The sequence below is a fragment of the Cnephaeus nilssonii genome, assembly GCF_951640355.1.
Source record: "Cnephaeus nilssonii genome assembly, chromosome: 6".
NCBI lineage: Eukaryota > Metazoa > Chordata > Mammalia > Chiroptera > Vespertilionidae > Cnephaeus > Cnephaeus nilssonii.
In genome coordinates, this window is record NC_137077.1 from 87,635,584 (window position 1) to 87,660,774 (window position 25,191).

General features: G+C 43.3%; 1 protein-coding gene across 1 annotated transcript in view; it reads right to left on the reverse strand.

Moving 5' to 3' along the window:
* Positions 1-3,093: 3,093 nt before the first annotated feature.
* Positions 3,094-25,191, reverse strand: part of GALNT8 (polypeptide N-acetylgalactosaminyltransferase 8) — a gene marked incomplete at both ends in the record, with an annotated part of 53,002 nt that continues 30,904 nt past the window's right edge. The window contains 9 exons of the mRNA XM_079775746.1: positions 3,094-3,234; positions 11,856-12,020; positions 13,069-13,164; positions 13,731-13,868; positions 17,036-17,221; positions 19,338-19,406; positions 20,440-20,554; positions 21,027-21,224; positions 21,946-22,129. Of these exons, the coding sequence (XP_079631872.1) occupies positions 3,094-3,234; positions 11,856-12,020; positions 13,069-13,164; positions 13,731-13,868; positions 17,036-17,221; positions 19,338-19,406; positions 20,440-20,554; positions 21,027-21,224; positions 21,946-22,129 (1,292 nt within the window). The remainder of the gene's footprint in view (positions 3,235-11,855; positions 12,021-13,068; positions 13,165-13,730; positions 13,869-17,035; positions 17,222-19,337; positions 19,407-20,439; positions 20,555-21,026; positions 21,225-21,945; positions 22,130-25,191) is intronic.

Genomic DNA, 25,191 nt, shown 5'->3' on the forward strand with positions numbered 1-25,191 from the left:
GTTTTAATATCCACTGGTGTTTCTTGCCTGAAATAACTTTAGTTATGTGGGTTGTCAAATAATTTTCCAAATCCATAATTCTTCTTACAATTTTTAGTTGGCATTCTGCCATAAAGAGGAACTTGCTTTTTTCCTTGTTTATCTATTTGTTCACCCATGCATTCATTTGTATGAACTCATCGATTCTTATTTTATTGTATGACTTGTCATCTATATATATATGAAAGCCTAAGCGAATGTTTGACCAGTAGCTATGATACGCACTGACCACCAGGGGGCAGACGTTCAGTGCACAGGCATGGAAACATGGAACAGACTGATGAATCTTAGAGGGAAGGGGGGAAGGGGAAGGGCAGGAAGAGATTAGCCAAAGATCTTATATGCATACTAGAGGCCCGGTGCACAGATTAGTGAACCGGTGGGGTCCCTCAGCCTGGCCTGCGGGAATTGGGCCAAATCCATGCACCAGGCCTCTGACATCATCCAAGGCATACCAGATTGTGAGAGGGTGCAAGCCAGGCCAAGATACCCTAACGGTGCACAAATCCGTGCACCAGGCCTCTAGTATATTGAATAAAAATCATTTATTTTAATTCTTCCAATTATCAAAGATCTGGCCAATGGGAACCCCTTGAGCCTAGGTGCTGTAAATTGTGACATGTCCCCATCAAAACATCCCAGCCGCCGCCCCCCCCCCCCCAAGCCAAAAATCAGCGATATCTCCAAGGAGCCCTAGTTCCTCTTATTGGAAAATATTTCAGAATTGAGATCTGGAGGCTGAATGCTGAATGTGATTAGAGTGAGTGTGTATTCACTTAAACTAGAGGAATATAGTTAGGTTCACTTGTGTTTGTTTGCATCCCGTTTGTGTTTCCTTCTTTCCCTGCTGGTTTTATGTATTTATGTTTGAGCATACAAAATATAACATGGTTTTAAAATCCTGGACTATAGAAAAAAAATGTATATTTTGAAAATATCACTCCTCACACAGCCATTCTACCCTATCCCCCTCCCCAGTTCTTTCCACACTATTTCTATCCACCACCCATCAGTGAGCAATGTCATTTCTGGTTTATCTTTATGTTTCATTTTGCATAAATAAACTGGTGCATGTATATTTTTTCCTTATTTCTTACCTAAAAGATACATACTATAGATGCCATTTTACTTTTTCACACTGGAAATTGCTCCATATCAGTACAAAGAAATGTGCCTACTTCTTTTTATAGCTGCATAGTACTCCACTGTGGGTGATGTATTCAACCACTCTCTGATGTTTGAGCATATACTTTGTTTCTAACACTTATCAATACTGCAAATAATTATTTTGTACATAAGTATTTTCTTCTTTTTGGAGGCGTAAATTCCTTGAAGTAGAATTATTGGCACAAATTAAAAATGTACATATAATCTTTTTAGATATTGCCAAATATCTCTCCAAAAGGCTTGAACCAGCTTGCACCCCTACGTCACCCCTACATCACAATGTGAGGCTCCCTGTTTCTCATAATCTTGCCAACAGAATGTGCTGTCATACTTTTTAATTTTCACCAATTCAAGTGAAAAATTATTTCAGTACAGTTTTAATTTGCATTTCTCTAACTATAAATGAGGTTAAACATCTTTTCATATGTTTAAGATACGGTGTCTTTTGTCTATTTTTCTATTGGATACGTGCTTTTTAAAAAACTTTGCTAGGAATTGCGTTTTTCCTTCAATTTGCTAGGGAGAAGCTAGAAGTTATACATTTGCTTAACATTTATCCTGTTCTGTAATTTTTCATGGTAAAATCTTATCTGTGGCAATGTTTTCATTTTTGATATGGTGTTCACTGTGAAAATGTTGTCAAGCTGTACAATTATGACTTGTACACTTCTAAAAGCTTATTTTTAAAAATTCTAACTGATTTAATTCTGTTCTCAATTAACAGTGTCTTGCTTGCCAGTTGTCTACAGGAATTTAATGATTCCCACATAGCTCTGATATGAGACAAGGGGGCAAAGTGACCCCTGAAGAAGGGGCCCTGTGAGTTCATACTTGAAAGCTGAGCCCACAACACACACTTTCTCTCTCTCTCTCTCTCTCTCTCTCTCTCTCTCTCTCTCTCTCACACACACACACACACACACACACACACACACACACAGTCATTCTACCTCTCCTCCCCCCATGGAGCCGGCTCCCATCCTCTAACCTGTCTTCCCACCTCGCCAGCTGGGGGAAAGGGCTCACCCAGTGATGTCAGTAAGGAGTCCTGGTTTCAAGTTTGTCCTACAGTCCTTCCTTTGTGTCCCAGTAAGTGATGCCTCTCCGCTTCAAGCCTCCTTTTCTCTAATTTTCAGGATTGTGGAAGGAAAAGGGTAACCAAGTCTATTAAATAGTGTGAGCTACTTGGAGAAAGATCCAGATGCTTGGATGTCTCCACCATTCTCCCTGCACTGTGCAGAGCTGAGGAGCTGCGCTCAGCCTCTGGAACCTAGTTGGTACTGGAGAGAGTGGGTAAACGGGGGAATTTTTAAGATTCCTTATCTATTTTGTTGTATCTTTCAGGACAGCCCAGAAAAGAGAGTAGGAGCAGCGGCATGGCTTTGGAGAGTGGGCGGCCCCTGAGCAGGTGTCTGGCTGCCCCCGGTGATGACTGGGCCTCTGCAGTGCGGCAGCCCCAAGGCGGGGCGTCTCCGAGCCCATGGGGAGAAGGTGAGGGGCAGATGACAGCCGTAGTTGTCAGGAATGAAGACCAACCAGCGCCGGCGGAAGTCAAAGATAATCTTCCACCCTCCTGGTTCTCTCCCCCACGCGCCAGCCAGATGAAGGAGTTTCCAAGAATGGCGTTTGATATACACAGTATCATTCCAAGGGAAGCTGGGTGAGGCGTTCTTGCTTCCTTACTCTCCCCGGCCAGGGCTCCAGGACACGTGCTCAGTCCTCCCCTCCCCCATCCTGTGTGTCGCAGGCAGAAGTCACGTTTGCTTAACACACACACACATTTTCTTTCTCTCACCCGCTGGCACGCTGAACAGCATTGGGAGTAGAAGCCATATCAGTGGCAAGACCTGGTGTCTCAAATCTAGGCTCTCTGAGGATCGCTGGATGCTAGTTGGACCCCCAGTGTCCGAGGGTGTGCTGGATTGTCCACACTTGTGTGGTGCAGGTCCGCAGCACAGGCACATAGTAACTGGAAACCTTCTTTATCTCCAGACATCGTTTGGTGGCCCTGTTTATGATGGCTCTTCCCTGGATGGGAAGAGAGACAATCAAGGTATTGAAACGCCCTAGGCGTGCCTCACCTCCCTGCGCCTCCACTCCCTGCTCTGCTCACAGAAAAGCTGGAGGGTCCCTGGGTTCTCGGCAAGCCACCCAGAGGACAGAGGAAGCAAAGTGTAGCTTCGGGTCACCCAGAGCTTTCTCTCCCAGCCCCGCGGTGACCTCATCATAGATCTGGGGTAAGCCCTGCAGTGCTGGGTTCTGATGTTATCGGCTGCCTCTCCTGAGATTGAGCATCAGGTCGGTGTGACTGACAAGACATGATGCCCCTTGGAGAGCCATGACCCACCTTCCTTTTCACGCCTGCAGCTCTGAGCCTGTAACACCCATTAGGATTCTCCCTCCTTCTTCAGGGAGGCTCTGTGGTAGGACTGGAGAGGGAGCTACATTCAGGAATCTCAACCTATTTTCTCCATCACTCTGGGGGGCAGTTCCTGCTTCTCCCCTGTGGGGGCTTCACGAGGATTTACTACTGGGAATGTTGCGGGCTTTAGAGATAAAACATCTGTGTTAAATCCCTGCTCAAACATGTACAGAGAGGCCTTTGGCAAATTACCTAACCTGCCTTAGTCTCAGTTTCCTCATCTATAGAATGGGTTGAGCAGTAATATTAGGGTTAAAGTTAGGTTTAATGTTTTATTGAGCATCTTGAGGCAGAGACCACATTCTCAAAGCCACATCCCTGCTCCCTCCCTAGCCCTCAGCTCCATACCTCTCTTCTCTTGCAATCACAAACTGCCCCCAACAGCCCTGTTCCCAAATGTCACCTGCCCCCGGCCACACGGGACTCCCTCCACCCCCACCTCCCACGGTGCATCCATCCAGCATCACCATTCCAGGTGGTTCTCCGGTTCCTGAGCTCTTCCCATCACTCCCGCTGCTCCTGTCTCTTGGCCCCCACTTTCAGACAACACAGGGCCACCATTGGAGTGGACCTAGCCCACAGATGTGCCTAGAGCAGTCTGGCCTCGGCACCTGGCTTATTCCTTAAGGTTACTCCTCCAGGTCTCCTTCGCATGCTGTATCCCTTTCACTCAATGCCTTTAGTTTTCACTTTGTTAGAAGACCCCACTTCCAGGCAGTCTAGCCGCTCATCCCAGTGACATAGGCGGTCTCAGAGGAGCTGCCCTGCTTCTGTCTCCTGCCAGCAGTCCCTATGTCTGAGCCCAGCCGTGCTTGACATATAGAGAGAAACACTCTTCCTGCCTAACTCCTTCCTTTATTTCTTCCTCTTAGCAGCTTCCTTTTCTACTGACTTTAAATATATCCAAATGTCCCAGTATAAAAGAAGGGGAAAAACACCCTTAACTCTATCTTCCTTTTCAAACCAACATTCAGCGTTTTTCTCCCTTTTCAGAAACAAACTTCCTACGCAACGAAGCAATAACAAATAGTGGATAAAGCAATAACAAACAGTGGGTTCAAATTCTGTCTTTGAACCCACAGCATTTACTATGCTGTGTGACCTTGGGAATATTATGTGACTTCTCTGTGCTTTAGTTACATCATAGCTAAAGTAGAGCTAACGATAATACTTCTCTTATCAAATTTATGTAAAGACTAAAATAGATCATGTTTAACCCAGTGCCTGGTACATAATACGTACTCAATAAATCTTGGCTATTATAATTTATTGTGATCTTTCTGAGAGAGTCAATGATCTTTTTTCTATTTTCGAGTCATTTACAATTGAGATGTGTTCTGGCAGTATTCCTTACATCCTCTCTAGACTCTGGTTTCTTTTGCATTGTGTTCATCTGGATCGAATACATTTTTGCTTTGGTTTTTATTTGGGGGTGTTGCCTGCCAGTTTTAAAGAGATTTTTGTTTTTATTTATTTTTCCCTTTTACAAAAGGAATATATGCTTATTTTTTAACTTGGAAAAAATATGTTTAAAATTAGAAGCACTCATGATGGGACAGCATTGCATATAAAGTTTTTATATCCTACTGGAGGCCCAGTGCATGATTGAATCATGCACGTATAGGGTCCCCTACACGCTTTCGCTTTTCGCGGTAGAGCTGGGTGCCTGTCCGCTGGTGCACCAGGCTCGGCGGAGGCTTCTAAAAGGCCTGGTGCCGGAGCAGACAGGCACCCAGCTCCCCGACTTTTGATGGTCCGCGGCCGCTGAGGGGGGCTGTTGTGGACACCTGGCTACCCTGCCGTTGAGAGGCGCAGCTGGGTGTCCACGGCAGGCCCCCTCAGAGGCCGCGGATCTGGCCGTTGAGAGGCACAGGGGGCGGGAGTCCCGCCCCCTGCACCTCTCAACAACAGGGTAGCCCCCCTCAGTGGCAGCGGATCCGTGCCTCTCAATGGCCGGATAGGCCACCCCGAGTCCCGCCCCCCAGCCTCCTGCCACCCAATCGTGGGCGTAGCGGAGTGATGGTAATTTACATGTTACTCTATTATTAGATAGGATACTTTAAATCTAACATTACATCATGTACATTTTTCAATTTCATTAATTTTTTGAAAATATATTTCTTATGGATAGTTTGAATGGTGATATAATATTCAGTTCAAGGGATGAACAAAAATCTCCCATATTGTTAGGCATTCAATTGTTCCTAATATTTTGCCATGATAAATAGTAAGATATTTTCTATACGAATCTTGATCTACGTTCTATATTATTCCTTATATTAAGATATTGTCTTAAAAGAGATTTAGTGCCTTTAAAGGGGGCATAATTAGTTTTGGGGTTCTGATCAGTGTTAGTGTTTTCCCTATAGAAAGCTAAGTTGCTTTCTGGAACTATTCCCACGGGCAGCTTGGGAGAGCACCCCCCAGGAGGTCACTTCTTGAACCCTGACTACAAGTGGTCTCCTCACTACCTCTCCCAGAGATTCTCTTGTCACTCCAACTGGAAGACTTCCTAACAATGACCTTCACCACATTCTTTCTAAATTCAGATGTGTCTCTATTCTGACTCATCTCTTCACATTGGGTCTCTTCATGGTCACTGGCTCCATTCTCTGTGGTCTTTGAAGGTCATAACCTCACCTGGTTGACTCAAAATGTTAATCATGAATTTGGAAGAAAACAAAAGGATTGTCTAGTCTTACCCATCCCCCTCAATTCTGGAATATATCTTTGGTAACTTTTTAGTAGAATAAATGTAGTTGTGTCTACAAAGTAAATAGAGCACAAAAGGGTCCCAACTTTCAATCAAATATCATGTTCATATCTGAAAGGACTGGGATAAGACAGTTATGAAAGGCTCAGATGGAATGAATTGACGTAAAACTGACTCGAAATCAGGAAACACCATCATCTACATGGTTGCCTCCCTCTTTGACTTTGGAGTTCTTGGCATAGTGACATACAAAGGGATCCAGCCCAGATACCAGAGAGGTGGGCAGGCTCTCCCAGCTGCCCTGCAGCTCCAGGGCTCACCCACCACAACCTGTATTCTGTCAGCAACTTCAGCCACCTGAGAAAATAATCTTCCAAAATTCTCTTGAAAAAGCAACCCCCAAAATGTTTGGGATGTCATAATTGTTTCTTTAGCGTATGTAATATCTTTGATTCCCAGGAGATTTGCACTTAAATATAAATGTTAAAGGAACCAAAGACATAGTATTTGTTAAAGATTCTGCATATACTAGTATTACTGTTTTTAAGTGCATGCTATATTTAAGAAAAATTGTGTTACAGATTAATATTGTTCTACCAGCCCGGCCGGCATGGCTCAGTGGTTGAGCATCGACCTATGAACCAGAAGGTCACAGTTCGATTCCCAGTCAGGGCACATGCTCAGGTTGTAGGTTCGATCCCCAGTTGGGAGCATGCAGGAGGCAGCTGATCAACGATTCTCTCTCATTGTTGATGTTTCTGTCTCCCTCTCGCTTCCTCTCTGAAATCAATAAAAATATTTTTAAAAATACTGTGCTACCAATTTAAAAAGTTGTAATTGAATAATTAAATTTGTGATTACATGTTGAAATTTTACTGGATTGCAAACTTTTAAACACTTAAATGATCTTAAGAATTATTTAATTTAAATTCAGATAATTGAATGTCTTAAAGAAAATTTAATGTATTAAATTTATAAATATAGTCTATAATGTGTAAGGGTATTTATTAAATTGTAAATCCTCTTTAAAGTTGCTAAGAGAGTAGATCTTAAAAATTCTCATAATAAAAAATATTTTGTAATTGGTGATGGATGCTAACTAAACTTATTGTATGTGTAATCATTTTGTAATAAATTATATAGTATATTATGTTGTACACCTGAAATTAAATAATGTAATATGTCAATTATATCTCAGTAATAAAAAATCCTATCTAATAAAGAGGTAATATGAAAATTGACCATCACTCCAACATACAAGATGGCCGCCCCCATGTGGACACAAGATGGCCAGCAGGGGAGTGCCTTTGTGGGCGATCAGGCCTGCAGGGGAGGGAAGTTGGGAGGGACCAGGCCTTCAGAGGAGGGCAGTTGGGGGGGGACCCAGGCCTGCAGGGGAGGGCAGTTAGAAGTGACCAGGACAGCAGGGAATGGCAGTTAGGGGTGACCAGGCCTGCAGGGGAGGACAGTTGGAAAGAACAAGGCCTGCCAGGGTGGGCAGTTGGGAGTGACCAGGCTGGCAGGGGAGGGCATTTAGGTGTGACCAGGCTGGCAGGGGAGGGCAGTTAGGGGCAATTGGGCTGGCAGGGGAGCAGTTAGGCATCGATCAGGCTGGCAGGGGAGTGGTTAGGGGGTGATCAGGCTGGCAGGCAGAAGCAGTTAGGGGCAATCAGGCAGGTAGGCAGTCGAGTGGTTGGGAGCCAGCAATCCTGGATTGTGAGAGGGATGTCCCAGATTGGAGAGGGTGCAGGCTGGGCTGAGGGACACACTACCCGTGCATGAATTTCATTCACCGGGCCTCTAGTGAATAAATAAAACACTACAAATAACTCTAAACTTATAAATTTGAAGAAAAGGGCTAATTTCCAAAAACCATAAACAAACAAAACTCAATCATCTATAATAATAAAAGCATAATATGCTAATTAGACCAGACATCCTTCCAGACAAAGCCAGGGCTGTGAGGGAAGCCCGGGTCCCAGGTGCCAGAGGGAAGCTGGTGCTGGCAGCTAGGGAAAGGAGGGTCTAACTCTTGCACGAATTTTGTGCATCAGCCTCTAGTCATAAATAATTATAAAAACTCAAAATAAATAATCTGAATAGCCCTGTACCATTAAAATTTTTTTTCAATTCATTATATAAAAGCTCCTGAAAAAGAATTTTTCCAGGCCCAAAGATCTCACTAAAGAAGTGCACTAAACATTTAAAGAAGGATTATATTGGCTAGAATTTCTAGTACTATGTTGTACACCAATTTAAGACAATCTCTTCCAGAGAATCTCTTCCAGAAAATGCCTCTTCCAGAAATTGGTCTCTTCTAAAATTTTTATCAAAAGGATAAATGTTATCAACAGGAAGAGTAAACACTTCCTAACTCACTCCATAAGGCCAGTACTAAAACCAAAGACTAAAAAACAGAAAAGCTGCAAAACATGAACTGTAGCCAACTTAGACACAAAAATCTTCAATAAAATACCAGCAATTCAAATCCAGCAAAGTATGAATAAAAGTATACACCATGACTAAGTGTGATTTATTCCTGGTACACAAGCCTGCTTCGACTTTGAAAATTAATCAGTGTAATCCATTATATCAATAAGCTAAAAAAGAAAAAGCATGATCATGTCAATTGACACAGAAAAAGTGTTTGACAAAATCCAATTCACATTCATAATAAAACAAATGCTTAAAAAGTTAAAAACACAGGGAAATTACTTCAACTGCAGATAACATTAGCATCTACAGCTAATGTTATACTTAACGGTGAAATACTCAGTGCTTTCCCCCTACGTTTGAACACAAGGCAAGGATATTCACTATAACCACTCTTATTTAACATAGTACTAGAAAATCTAGCTAATATAATAAAACAAGAAAAACAAATAAAAGTCATATAGATTAGACACTTCAAACGTGATTGTTCCGGGGAGGGGCAGGTGCAGGGTGGAGGGGGTCAATGGGATAAAAAAACAACAAAGGGGACATCTGTAATACTTTCAACAATAAAGATACATTTTTTAAAGTGATTGTTAAACTTGATAGGTTCATAGATAAAATAAAATTTGTGAGCGGAACATAAAAGCTTAAAGAAAAACTAGAGGTCTTTAATTTATAACTTTAATAAATTGAACATTAATTTTTAATGAAAATTAACCTGGAATTGCATTTTCTACAAAAGGTATCATTAAGGACGTCAAAAACTCACATTAACTGCACTAGCTGCCAGATGCTCAGACATGCTTTGCTTGGTGACTACTATTGACAGAATGCTCACCACCTTGCCAGGCAGCCCATTCTTTTGTAGGACAGCGTAAGCCATTAGACCGTTAGAAATTCCTCCCCTTGCCCATTATGTTAAGTCAAAGTCCTTGACCTCCAACAACTGGTCTTAGTTCTGCCCTCCTGTAGACATTGAACAAGTTTACTTCCTCTTTCTCGCGAACACAGCATCATCTTTTCTCTAGATTCGCCTCTCCTCTACCTCCAGGTCTGCCAATCTTTTATTTGTTCTGCAACCATTTCTTGAATGCCTGCAATGTTCCAGGTACTCTGTTAGGTGCTAGAGAAAACAACACACAAAACCCAGGCCCTGCCTTCCAGCTTACAGTCTAGTGATTAAAGAAGCAAGTGAGTAGGCAATTAAAACAGACAATGAGACAAGGTGTAGAAGAGGGGCGCTGATAGCACATAGAGAATTCAGAGGAACATTTTGCATTTGGCTGGGTAAAAAGGTGGGAGGGGAGAAAAGAACACCCACAAAAGTGCCTCAGATAAGTGGAAGCATGGCCTTGCATAGAATTATATATATTTCCATACAGTTTAGGCAGAAAGACAGGACTTACTCCCCTCCTATTCACTGATGTTGTCTAGTTAAGAGAGACTTCATCTAAGATCCAAAACCCCTTTGGCATTGTAAGCAAAATTGTGCCCATATGTGCATATATATGTTTTTCTGGAGATAGTCCATTCCCATTCTGCAGATTTCCAAAGAGATTATGAGCTTGAAGTTAGGAATTTCTGAGTTAGATTGTCCATGTCCTTTTATATGAGGTTCCTGAACCTCATAAAGTACCAACATACTCAGAGGTATGTCCATAGACAAAGCATTGCCACCCTCAATCAGGACATCACAATCCTGCCAGTGCGGCTTAATGCTGCCCTATCACACAGTAAATTCACACACAGACCAAGTCCCTCATGCCACTATCATATAAATGTGCCAGATTCCTTCCACCTTGTTCTTGCTCAATTGATGTTCAAGTTAAAGTCAGGACTTTTATATAGTCCCTGTCAAATTTCAGCCCAGTGCTCCAGACTCTCTGCTTAGTATTAACAATAAAACTGATCACAATGGCTAATCTATAATAATAAAAGTGTAATATGCTAATTAGACCTAACAGCAAACGACCTTCCGGACATCATTCTGGATGACCTTCCAGACGAAGCTGCAGCAGCAGGGGGCAAGGCAGAGGTGGCTGCCATGGTGGGTGGGGGCTGAAGCAGAGGAGGTTAGGGGTGATCAGGCAGTCAGGCAAGCAGCTAGGGGTGATCAGGCAGGCAGGCAAGTGGTTAGGTGCAATCAGGCAGTTAGGGGCAATCAGGCAGGCAGGAGAGTGGTTAGAGATGATCAGGCAAGCAGACGGAGGCAGTTAGGGACAATCAGGCAGATAAGCAGAGGGGTTAGGGGTGATCAGGCAGGCAGGCAGAGTGGATAGGGGCAATCAGGCAGGCAGGTGAGTGGTTAGGAGCAATCAGGCAGGCAGGCAGAGGGGTTAGGGATTATCAGGCAGACAGGCGAGTGGTTAGGGTGATCAGGCAGGGTTACAGGTAGGCAAATGGTTTGGGCTGATCAGGCAGGCAGGCAAGCAGATAGGGGCAATCAGGCAGGCAGGTGAGTGGCTAGGGGTGATCAGGCAGGCAGGCGAGCAGTTAGGAGCCAGCGGTCCTGGATTGTGAGAGGAATGTCCGACTGCCGGTTTAGGCCCGATCCCGCAGGTATCCCTGTGAGATTGGGCCTAAACCAGCAGTCAGACATCCCCTGAGGGGTCCTGGATTTCGAGAGGGTGCAGGCTGGGCTGAGGAACACCCTCATGCATGAATGTTGTTCACTGTGCCTCTAGTATTTATTAAATACTTTCTATGTGCCAGACACTATGCTAAAATGCTTTACACACATTATCTCATTTAATCCTCCCAACCTATAAAGTCAATACTATTTCCATTTTATAGATGAGGAAACTGAGTCTCAGAGAGGGTAACAAAATTGCTAAATGTAACTGAACTATGATTCAAACCCAAATGCTTACCTGTTAAGCTATAACAGATTCCAGATTTTTTTCCCTTCAACACCCCACCTTAGTCAACAGACTCAGTGTTCCATACCCAGTTCCCTGTTTCTGGTGTTTTCCCTACACATTGTCACAAACTGAGTCTTTCTAAAACACTATGAAATCAAATATGAATCTCTCAGATTATATTTGAATATATCTATCCTTTAAAAAGTACACAACTCACCGGCTTAAAATCCCAATATATGTGTAGTCCATTTTGGGCTGCCTTGGAACATGGCTCCAAAGTGGGGTTCTCCCCACTGCCAGGGTCTGTCAGGCAGTTGTCCTCAGCAACTGCCTCTGCAATCAGTCCCACATACAACTCCCCAGTTAGATGGTAGTAGACTTTCTGAAAGACAGCAAAGGGATCTGCTGTAGGCACAGGCTGTGGAGAGGCCCTTGACCCGGATAGTGGACATAAAGACTGCTATGGGTCCTGTGGACACTCAGTCACCAGGGGGAGCACTGAATTTTCCTGAGTAATAAGCAGTACCCTGTGTTTCTTTCTCCCACAACCCCCAGTTGATTTTAGGGAGATCAGGCATGAGGTGGGAGCACTAGCCTGCCTCCTTCCATGCAAGGAACCCAACAGAATCATGGCTTGCATGGATGAGGGAGCTTATCTTTGGGGCGGGGGGGCGGGGGAAGGTTCGGGGGGAAAACGCAACTGAACTTCATAAGGTGTCATCGGAAGCCTCCGCTGTGAGCTTGTTGTCAGGAAACCTTTCAAATTCTCAATCTGACCCTCCCTTGCTCAGTGAGTTCGAACAAGTAAGTTGTTTTGTGTCACAGCACTTTTGTTGTTGTTGTTGTTGTTGGAAAGTGGAAATGCTATCTATCCTGCATCCCTCAAGAGGTTCCTGTGAGGGCAATATGCAAAGTAACATGATAGATGTGAGTAGTCTCAGGGAAAAAGAAGTCCCCTGCTACACCTCCCACTTGGTGCCAGATCTCTCCTGTCCCCATTCCGCCAGGGACTCTCTTCTCTAGGCCCTGTTTCCTTCTCTATGGAAGAAGCCAAGGTAGTGCCCGCTCTCCACCTTCCCACACAAGGAGCAGTGGGGGGTGGGGGTGGATGGAGGCAGTGGGAAGAGGGGAAAGGGGAACTGAAGGTTTTGTCAATGAAAATATCAGCATGGAGAATGAATGCAACAGCTCAGAGCCTTTCCACCTACCCTACTCATATCTGAAATAGAACTGCCCTGCCATAACTTTTTTAATGAACTTGGAAGTGCTTAGTTAAAAGTATAGGTTGGGGTTTCACCATGACTCATTACCCAGGATTCCCAGCTCCTGCCTCCCTGACATCTGACACTGAGTCAAAATCTGGCAAAGGTTGCTAGGGCTGAGCCTCAACAGACTCATCCTGTCCAGGCAAAGAAGATTGTGGAAGATACCTGTGGACTGTATTCATTACAGGAATACATGATGGGGGTCTTGCCTGTAATAGGGCCCCGATCCAGGCAGTCATTTTCATTTAGTGAGTTTTTTATCTGAAGGAGCAAAACACATGACAACATGATTGGAAAGAGTCCGAGAAAGAGAGCACCAAGCCTCCCGGACCCTGCATTTTCCCCAGTACTCCAAGGTGCCACGAATTACCAGCCAAAGGGACCAGCAGTTTGCTATCCTGACAGCAATTTTCTAAGCAAATTTCTAAGACAAATGCTGAAATGAGGCATTGCTGTGACCCCCACTTCCTGGGAATACCCGCCCACCAGGACCATCACAACATTTATATAAAGTGACACCTACAGCCTCCTTCAGGTGGGTGAGGCCAAACACCCTGATTGGCTGAGAAACGGGAGAGGCAGAGCAAGCACTGCCAAGTAAGGAAGCAGAGGCAAAGAGAAGGAAAGATGGGAACTGGGAAGTAAGAGATAACAGGAACTGAGAGGGCCCAAGGGCAAATCACTTGAGGAAGGAGTTGGGGGATAGGTAGAGAATCTTGGACAGGATGGGTTTGGGAAACCCTTTTCTGGGTAGTCATGTGATTCAGGTTTCATTGTCTGTTACAGTCAAATATTTAAAATCTGAAACGCAATTTCATAATACGTACTCTTCCATAGCCTACAATGTTGTGGATTGGCTTCAGGACTGGATAAACATTTTTCAGATACCAATCAAAAGTTTTACATTTCAGGTTTTCCCGGAGTGCCATTCTGGAAGAAATGTCTCCATAATCGATTCCAGAGTTCTGTAAGTAAAACATGGAGTGTTTCTGTGTAAATAAAACATATAAGTGTTTCTGTGTAATGTCCATGGCTCCATCAAAGGGTATGGATGATGCCTGAGGGAAGGAGGTATTTTTCTGATGGCCCATAAAGTAATGTATAGTTTTCCGGGGAAAGTGAAAAAAGCTTGAACTTTAGGAATCACCTTTGGTTTCAAAGACACTTGCAAGGCCTGTGTAGTGGGGTCACTCAGGTTTCTTTCTCATCATTAGCAAGCTACTGCAGACTGCTCCTATTAGAGATCATATTTATATCAGTAAGACACAAAATACTACTCATGATGGCCAGAAAAGGCTTTCAAAAGGAATATTCTGGCAGCAAGATTTTGGTGGTTAAATGGCATCTTCTAAAAGTGATATCTGTGGGGAATCAAATTGAAAGAATGTTTGAGCCCAGAGGCACAGCTCTGAAGCAGAAGATAGCAAATCACCCTGACCTCCGGTGGCAGGGACAATGTAGGGCCTTAGCCAAGAAGGTCATCCGCATTCATGTGCATCCAACAGGATTATAGTTTCTATTTCCACCATCTCACATCCTGCCTACCATGTTTATGTCATCTTAAGACAGTGAGTTCCTGATGTCCAACCCTGTACCATAAAGATTCCACCAGTAATGATGATGGATGAAGAACAAGGAATGTAGAGGATTACTTGGTTTGAATCTTATCTCGGCCAATTACTACCTTATTACCTTAAACAAGGTTCTTTAAATTCTCTGTGCTTCAGTTTCTTCATCTGTAAACTTAGAATAATAAAAATAAAACCTACCCAAGGAAGAGTCTGTGCTTGCTTCCTTCCACAACCACATCAAAACTACAACTAAATTATAGAACAACCACCCTTGAGAACCACCTGAAGACTAGCTGAACAGAACTCCTATAACTAAGGATATATAGAGGGTAGGAGGGGCACAGATGCAAAATGGGCTGGCCTCACACCCACATGTAGTGGGTAAGACCTTCTCAGCTTTGAAGGTCCTCACTGAGGAGTGAGGGGTCCTGGCTCACACCTCACTCCCCAGCCCAAAGAACCAGTGCTAGGAATAGGAGTCCCCACAATATCTGTCTGTGAAAATCAGCAGGAAGTCCATCCAGGTGAGACAGAGGGCTGCTGTAGACCAGATATCCTTTTAAAGAACCCGAACGAAGACTCACTCGCTCACACTTGCCCTAAACTCCAGCAAAGGAACAGCAGCTTGGAAAGCACCAGGGACATATGGGGAGAAACTGAATTGACTGGCTTCAGAAAGAGGGAAGGAGGGGCAGCTCTCTCATGGACAGAAGTACTGACATGTGCCACTATTCCTTTATTGAGCCCTCTCCCCACACCGCAGGCAGACACAGGTGTGTACTACATCTGAATCTCCATCAGCCTGGCTAACCCCAATTGCCCCTCCCTGGTGGTTCCTTGAGACCTTACCTCACTGAACTCTCTTTCAGCATGAATCTCTTTCAAAGGCTGTTCCTCACAAACAACCAACCTTGGCCTGAGCTGTGGACTTCCCTAAAATCTCTCAAAGATTTACAAACCCCAAACAAGCAGTGGGTAGCCTCTGTATGCCCTGCACCTCTTGCTAATTAGCCCCAAGCTTGGCATGAGTGGCAGTCACACTCGGTCCATAGCATAACTGGTACCAGATGCCTCCAACCCAACAGAGGGAGCTACCAACCACCGATCATTTTGTAGCTCCTACCAGGTGGCCGCGGGCCAGGCAGGCAGCAGCTCACTTTGGCTAACACTGGAGCTCTTCTCAAGAGGCCCCAAAAATAACACACCCAGTGGCCAGCTTCAGACCACAGCAGAGCACCACCCAATTAGTTCCACAAATGACACACTGAAAGGGCAAATTCAGTAGCACCAGAGCCCCAAATGAACCCCATTCTATGGGGTCATTCGCACACCATTAGGTTGTCTGTTGTAGTCATGGTCAGCCCTCACACCCAGGCAGCTTGGGGCTCAATCTCACCCACTGATATGCCAACAGAAATCAAGGCTCAACTACAACAGGAGGGCACACACAACCCACACAAAGGACAGCCCTGGCACACCCATCTCAGGTGACCAAGGAGACTGTGCCACTGAACCCATTAAGACACCTACTGTTTTAGGTGACCCTCCCAAGATTGGGAGACATAGCAGATCTACCTAATACATAGAAACAAGCACAGGAGAAAGTCAAAAGGAGGAGAAAAAATATATATTCCAAATTAAACAAGACAAAACTCCAGAAAAAGAACTAAACAAAATGGAGGCAAGCAATAGAACTACCAAATAACCCAGCAATTCCACTTTTGAGTTTTTATTTGAAGAAATCTAAGACACTATTTTGAAAAAAATATGTGGACCCCTATGATCATTGCAGCATTATTTGCAATGAAGTCTGAAAGCAACCTAAGTGTCCATTAATAGACAAATGGATAAAGAAGGTGTGGTACATATTCAATGGAATATTACTTAGCCATAAACAAGAATGAAATCTTGACATTTGTGACAACATGAATGTACACAGAGGGTATTTGGGCTAAGTAAAATAAGTCCGACAGAGAAAGGCAAGTATCACATTATTTCACTTCTAGGTGGAAAAGAAAAAAAAACAAAATAAATAAACAAATAAAACAGAAATAAACTCATAGATACAGAGAACAAACTGATGGTTGCCAGATGTGAGGGGGTTTGGGAGCTATGTGAAAAGAGGGAAGGAATTAAGAACTAAAAAATGGGCAGTTACAAAATAATCACAGGAATGTAAAGTGCAGCATAGGGAATATTGTAATAACTATGTGCTGTGCCAGGTGGGTGTTAGACTTATCACGGGGAACACTTGGTAAGTTATGTAAGTGCCCAAGCACTATGATATATACCTGAAGCTAATATAACATGGAATGTAAACTGTAATATAAAACTTTAAAAATACATAAAATTAAAAATAAAACCTACCTTCTAAGTATGTTGTGATAATTAATGAGTCTGGAACATAGTATTACTTCACAAATGTTGTGTCATTATCATCACACCATCTGGACTTCACCCTTATTCTTTAGGGCTGGGATGACACTTTTGCTGTATCCCTTCCCATTTCCCACCACTACCACCACCTCCTCCTCCCGGTCCTATTCAATGCCAAGACAAACCTGGAGTGGTATATTCCAAGCCAGGTAGACCATGTATTTGTACTCATCCATCCAGATTTCGGCTGCTCTGAGAGCATTGCGCCTCATGGCAAAAGTCAGTTCCAAGGCATAGGGCTTGTGATGTCTCTCTAGGTGAGCAATCCGGGAGCAGGGCAAGACCTCAATTCTCCCTCCACACTGCCACACCTGCAAGAGAAGGGGGGGAAAATCATCTGGACAGTCTTGGCCCCGTGGCCAACAAGTAGCATTGCTTACGGATGCACAGAGACCAACATTTTGGAGCCATTTTTAAAGAATGTAAATTCAGTCCTCCCACTCCCATCTTTATGTTACCTCCCAAACCACTTATCTAAAACAATCTTCCTTAGAAGTTTACCAACCTTCTTCTCTCCTGTCACTCAGACAGTTCTAGAAATCCTACCCACTTTAGGAAGTCCTTCTGAACAAACCAAAGGAAGGTCTGTTGTGGGAAGTCACCACTTGCCAATACTTTCATGAGAGTGCACCAAGGAACACGGAAGGCCGATGGATCTTGAGCGTTAGCAGGGCTGACGCTAAGCACCGATGGTTTGTGTTGCGATAGTGGTGGCTTGATAGCCTCCAAGGAAATGTTTACTGGACCTTACTGATCTTTACTGATCTTTATTGACCTTAGAGAGACAGTCCGTCTGCTACCTGTTTGCCATACTTTACTGAGGGCAAGATGTGTATCTAAAACTAAATAAAAGCAGACAGGACCCAGTTTCGGTGTGTCTCTTCAAGAAAGAGGCTCCACCTGGCCCCCAATGCCTTCTAAATTCATATTTCTTGTATAGCATTTTCATTTTTGCGTCAGCCCCTCCTTCAGATCGTGAACCCCACTGCAAAGGTCGTGGCAATCTGTCCCTGCTCATTTATCCTCAGGGAAAGTGCCAATGTCCTGAGGAGCACCAAGCCCTGAGCTAATCACACTGGAGTTAGTGTCCTATGACCCCTCCTGGACCTGCATGCCAGATATTATGCAATGTGATAGACAGACCCACAGGTGGCCCACATGATCCATGCCTCCTCATCTTAATACCCTTCCTTGCTCCCCTCCCCTTGAGTGTGGGTTTGTGATCTTCATCTAACCAGTAGACTATGGCAAAGGTATGTACACAATTACATGTGTGTGATTACATTACATAAGATTGTAGTGTCCGTCCTGCTAGGAGATGCACTCTTTTGCTGGCTTAGAAGAAGCAAGCCACCAAGTTGAGCTACCATATGCAGAATGCAAGAAACTAAGGGTGGCTTCCAACTGATAGACAGCCAAAACCTGAATGCCTCCTCAGTCTGGAAGACTTCAAGGAGCTGAATGCTGCCAACACCAACATGAGCCTAGAAGCAGATCATTCTTCAGTCAGTCCTCGCTGAGAACCCAGCCCTGGCCAACACCTTGACTGCGTATAGGTATGACCATCTGACCAGTGCTGGACAATGAAATACAATATACACAATTGTAGGTAGAACTCGTAAAAAAAAAAAAGAGAGAGAGAGAGAGAGAAAGAGCATACTCTCTCTTTCCCTACTTTCTCTTCCTGCTAACTAGAATATGGATGTGATATTGAGTGAGGCAGAACCACAAGATGGGAGAGTCTTGGTCCCCATCACCCTGGAGCTGCCATCTCAATCCTGAACCACTTATGTTCAAAAAGTTATGGAAGAAAAAAAATAATTTCTATCTTATTTAAACCTCTATTATTTTGACTTCTGTCCCAAAAGCCAAATAAGAATTCTAATTCATATCTTCATAAATCATTTCAAATTATTTATTACATTTTAACTGCACAATCATTCTTATGAGATAGTTAAAACAAGGACACTTCTCTTCATTTCACAAGTGGAAAAACTGATCAAGACCACCAGGCAAAAAAGTAATAATTCTCTCTGCTAGATAATGGTTGTGGCTTAATGGAAAACTCAGACAGGGACTCAAAGTTCATTTTTTAACACATAAATGTGGGATCTTGATTGGGTCCTAAGTGGGTGCAATATGTGGCCTTCAGTTTCAATTGGAAAGAAACTGAAGGGAGTTGGACAGAATAAGCTTTATATAGGAAATTAGCTTGTTCCTCCAGAAAACACAGTGGGTCAGAGGAACTTTGACTCAGGCAAAGAATTTTGGAGCTGGGAGGTGCGGGGGTGAGCATTTTATAGAAATGGGGAATTAGCAGAGCCAGGATTAGAACCTAGGTCAGGCATTTTTTACAATGCCATCCTGACATCCTTATTATTATTTTATTATAAACTCATTATCAAGTGTAAGCCATATGTCACTCACCATGCTAGGTTCTTGGTGCAACAGGTATGGCTTAGGGAGTTTGTATCTGGCCAGGATAGCACAAACTTTCTAGTGGAAAAGTAGGATTTGGAATTAAGATTTGCAAGAGACCTGTTCCAAACTGATTGTGATGTGTTGAACTTATTGGCCCCAGTTCTCCGTCACTTCATTGTAGATAGAAGATACGCCCCACCCCTTGACTTTGGGTTTGACCATAAGATGTACTTTGACAAATTTAATAGGACAGAAAAAAAATAATGCCCTAGTTCCAAACTGAAGCCTTCAGAGTCACCCCAGCAAAGCCAAGCTGGAGCAGAAAGGAGGCATCATTGCTGAGTAGCCAGTGCACAGGAAGTTGGTCAGAACGAGAACTGGTTTGAGGATTTTATTGCTGTACAATCCATCACTGGCTATTTGTCCTAGACCAGTGATGGGCAACCTTTTGAGCTTGGTGTGTCAAACTTCGCCAAAAAACTGAGCATAACTCGGGTAGTGTGTCACTTTGAGGAAAAAACATTATTTCGCAAATGTTTCATCCTCAGGAGCAGCAAATGTTTCATCCTCGGCATGCGGCCGCCTCAGCGGCCGCGTGTCATCAGAAATGGCCACGCGTGTCAGTGCTGACACGCTTGTCATAGGTTCGCCATCACTGTCCTAGACTAAACTACATCTCAGCATGACCTATGCCATCATGTCAGCTGTTCTAGCTGTCCATTCAGAAGCAATTGGGCTACCCACACATCTGTATCCTCTGGACCCTCTGCCCAGTTTCTCTTTGGTATTATAGAAAGCTGTCTGCCAGAGTTGTTTGATTCTAGGAGATGCTTGAAAAATACCTGGATTCCTCAAGACAAGGGGGAACACCATCTGCTGAGCCTCAGTTTTACCCTTTTCCCGATAAGTCCCAGATTATATAAACCTACATCAAAAAGACGCCACTCCTGAAGTCCTCTTGCCTTTCTCTAGTGACCTACAAACATGAGGATTTGTCCACCTCTTGAACCAATTACATTCAGCCTTGTTTCAGGATTCCAGAGATACTACTACCCTCCTATTATTTTCCCTCTGCTTTGTCCCATAAGAAGAATGGAAATGTACCCACCCTCAGGCTAAGTTCCACATTCTCTCCTCCATAGACCAGCATTCCACCATCCACAGACCCGATCTTTCCCAGGAAGAGCCTGTTGGCTGCCAGGATGCCCATGATGGAAGGACTCCTGTGGAACACAAAGCAAGAGAATAACTAACCTCTCCATAGTGAATGGGTTAGGAAGGAGGTGAGCAGTAGGAAACACAGTCATGTTTTGGCCTTTGAAACTCTACCCAGACCTCTTATCCGTAGGGTTTCCCTAAGCCCTCCAGCTGAACTAAGTGTGTGTAACTTTCCCTCACCCTCTGTGTTGTCATAACCTTTCTCAAGGTCTATTAAAAGTACATCTTTTTCATCTGGATATCCCTACTTCATAGCCTCATAAATGCTTAAAATGGCCCAAATGTTTTCTAAAACATTTGCTTTATTTTGCCCTCAGATAGCCCAAAGTGTCTATGATTTCTTATCTGGGATCAGCGTTTTTTATTTTTATTCTCTGTCCTTCATTCCTTTCACTCTTCTTCCATTACTACCACCACACACTATTCATTCTTGACTTACCATGTGCTAACCATGTTTCTGAGACCTCTCAGACTTACTTCATTGGAGCAGTGACATCATCCAGATCAATCCAGGCCTTTGGCAGTGAATCATAACGGCACCATAGTTCCCAGTTAAACCCATCAACTGCCAATGCATACTTTTCTAGTTCAAAGGTGTCAAAGTGAATGTTGTCAAACACAGGAGACACAATCACAGTGTGGTCTTCCTGAATCCGGGCCAAGATGGGCTCTGCCCTAGAAGGGTGTGTAACAAACCAGGTTAGGTATGTGGGTAAGCAGCAGGAGCAAGCAGACAAAGGTGCCCCAAGCACCTTGCCCTGACATTAAGCACTTTCTTCATTTAGACTGAGCTGGATGGTGAGAAGAATGCTCCAGAGTCCAGAAAAGGTCTGCAGCTCTTGGGATAGCTGGGATGCTAGCAGTTGACCCATGTCAAAAGCATATTTGAAATTAGTATCCAAATACTACCCCTGAGCTACTCTGAACCAGGACCATCAGTATTCCACCTGAATTTACATTACCTTTGGGCTGTCCTGTTTCCAAAATGATAACTCTTTACTACCTGATTCTCCACCTTCTCCAAAGAACACAGCTCTCTTTATGTCATGTAATTTCAGAGCTGGGAAAAACCTTAGGAATTACCAAAAGGTAATCTCTTCCGTTTTATAGATAAGCACATGAATATCAAGTTAGATGACGTGATGTATACAAAGTCCCAAAGTATTGTAAAGTCAGGGTTGGGTGCAATGTCAATACACCAAGCCCATTGTTTTTGCTCCAGCACTATCCTTAGCCAACCAAAATCCTCGAGTAAAAGCATCCTGTCTTTGTAGCTTCCCTGTGTTTAAGGTCTGATGTAGGCTTTCCCCATTTCCACACTATCCTGTCTTATATTCAGCATGACAATATGTCCTTTCTCCCCTTTTTCGGAAGAAGAAACCATCTGGAGCCTTACCACCCAGCGTTCACTTCAATATGAGCATCCAGGATGGCTACCACTTCAGCTGTGGCCGCTTCCCTGCCAGTGTTGCGGGCTTGAGCAAGACCTTGTCTCTTGGTATGCCGTACTATTTTCAGTAGTCCTGGATACTTCTGGTTGTAAAGCTTAATATGCTCATCCAAGTTTGCCTTTAGTTCTCCTGCCAACAAAATACACACCTATAGAAATTCTGAATGTAATGATGAATTTGGTACTGAAATTTAATACTATTCTATAGCTAGTAGTGATTGAACTATCTCCAGGTTAGGATGTGCGATTCTACAACCTTGACTGGGTCCCCTGCACCTTCCTCTCTATTCCATCCTCAGGCTTAATAGCACCATTCTAATCTCTTTTCCCTCAAAGTTAAACTACCTTAGAAATTGCTTACTATGTGCCAGACACTGTTTTACAAGGTTTATGTATACTGAAATTTTTTTTAACAAGAATGAGTAGGACAGCCCTAGCTAGTTTGGCTCAGTGGATAGAGCATTGGCCTGCGAACTGAAGGGACCCAGGTTCAACTCCGGTCAAGGGCACGTACCTCGGTTGCAGGCTTTTGACCCTGCAGGAGACATTCAATCAATGTGTTTCTCTCTCACAGCAGTGTTTCTCTCTGTCTCTCCCTCTCCCTCCCACTCTCTCTAAAACTCAATGGAAAAAAATATCCTTGGGTGAGGATTAAAAATAAATAGATAAATAAATAGTATGTTTAAAAAAAAAAAAGAATGAGTAGGACAGACCTGATCTAAGATAGAAATGTTGATGGTCAGACATTGCAGAGACAGCTCACAACATCTCCACAACTAAACACTCAAGATTTTTCTAAAGAATACATAAGCAACTGAAATTGTTTTGTCTTGTGTTAGCTATTCCTACTTGGCCTACTCAAGGGCCAACTGGAACAGAATGCCCAATTAATCCCTTTTCTAACTTCCAGCTAATGAGTATATCCCCAAAATTATGCAAACAAGATTCACTATTCCAAGATTGCTGATAGTTTTCTTTCTCTCCCTTTCTCCTCTTTTTCATAAAGCCTGTCTATGCATTTGTTCTTTGGGTGAGCCTACTAGTTGACTTTCTCATATGTATAAAGACAACTTACATACAAATCACTAAGCAATGTTTAAAATATCTAACCAAATGACTCCCTGATAATATTAATTCATTTAATTCTCAAAAAATCCTATGGGGAAGGCACTTCAGAAAAAACGGAGGCACAGAGAGGGTAAGAAACTTGTTTAAATCACACATCAAGTAAGTGGCATACCTGAGTGTGAGCCCGTGTTGTTTTAACCACCATGCCATGCTGCCTCAAGAACTATGTATGTACTGGTTGGGTTTATCAAGATTTCCCTCCATCTCCTCTCCCCTATTCACACCCCACAATGGCCAAGAGATTAGATTCTTTCTGGTTTCTTTCTCAGAAGAAGATTAGATTTGTGAATCCTGGAGTGGTCAGGACCTGGAATCAATACCGACATGACTATGGTACTAAAATCATACCCATTTTAGAACTTTCCCTATTGCACTCCAGGATGATGAATCAGTAATTCAAGGTGTTAAAGCAATCCAATGGACCTGAAGGCTGTTGGCTCCTATTGAAAAAAATAAAAGATTGAAATTCCCTACATTCACTCTATCGCTAATTTTAGAAAGTAATCAGAAGGGGTGGATATATATATATATATTTTTTTTTTTCTGCTTTTGCTGCCACCATGGCATCTGTGGAAAAGCTTGTGGTGAAGCGGGACAAAAACAAACAAAGAAGCAGGCTGTGGAGTTCACCTTTGTCTTCACTCACCCTGTGGAACATGGAATCATGACTTCTGCCATTTTTGAACAATTTCTTCAAGAAATAAAAAGTGAATAAAAAAGTTGTGACTCAGTAAAGGGTTGCAACTATTGAAAGGGGCAAGAGCAAGGTTGCCATCGTTTCTGAGGTTCTTTTTTAAAAAACAAACAAACATATTTTTATTGATCTCAGAGAGGCAGGGAGAGGGAGAGAGAGATAGAAACATCAATGATGAGAGAATCATAGGTCGGTTGCCTCCTGCACACCCAACACCAGGGATCAAGCCTGCAATCTGGGCATGTGCCCTTGTCCGGAATTGAACCTGGGACCCTTGAGTCCACAGGCTGATGCTCTATCCACTGAGCCAAACCAGCTAAGGCCTGAGGTTCTTTTTTAAAGAGATATTTTAAATATCTCACAAAAAATATTTGGAGAATAATCTATGAGATTGGTTGCATGTGGCAAAGAGAGTTAGGAATTACATTAGTTCCAGATAAACCAGGATGAAGAGGAGAAAGATGAGGATCAAAATTCATTTATCTGGCATATTTTGCATGAGTTCTTGAATTAACCTTGGGAACCAAAATAGTGGGGGAGGAGGAATAAAAGAAGGGGTTGCTAGAGACTCTGGATATCTAGACTATAATTTGGGCTCCCTCACTATCTAATTCTGTCACTTCCCATTTGGGGAACTCTATTTCCAAAACTTAAAGAAGGCTGGATAACATGTCAGTACCCTTCCAATTCCAAAGTCCTATGAGTTGTAGATTTCTAGTCACCCTTTCAGAAATAATGCCTATAGTCCAACATAAGAATTAAAGACCCTTCAATGGATCTTCTAAAGTAAACCTGTGTTTCCTTCTCAGTCTTGCTCTCCCGTTGATACTCCCTCTACCTCAATCCCCAAAAGATTCTTTATTTCAGGCTGGTCAGCTCAGGGTGCTTCTGGCTTCTGTATCTTTGCTCACATCTTTTTTTTTTCTCTCTCTCTCTCCACTCCCTATGTAGCCCAACCAGAGCCGTTCAGTCTTCCTTTGTTTTCTTTGCCTTTTCAAATCCTACCAAGCTTTCAAGTCCCAACCCAAGGCCCTTTCCTCCAGGAAGCCTCCCTAAGTCACCCCAATTACTTCTCTGGGATTTCTTACACTCACTGACAGCTCACTCAGTTTGACACACTACTTTTCATACATCGAGTTGTCTTTTCACAGGCTTGTCTTGCCTTATCAATTAAAATGGGAACTTCTTGAAATCATTGACATTCTCCTCCATGCATAATGCCTGGCACATGATAGAAACTTAATAAATAGTTGTTGATTATGGAATTTGCCTAAAACTGGGGAGAAAATACAGGGCTCTACCTACGTTAATATAATTTCTGAAAAACTTAGATTAGCTTCATTGACTTGAAACACTTGACCTGATGCAAA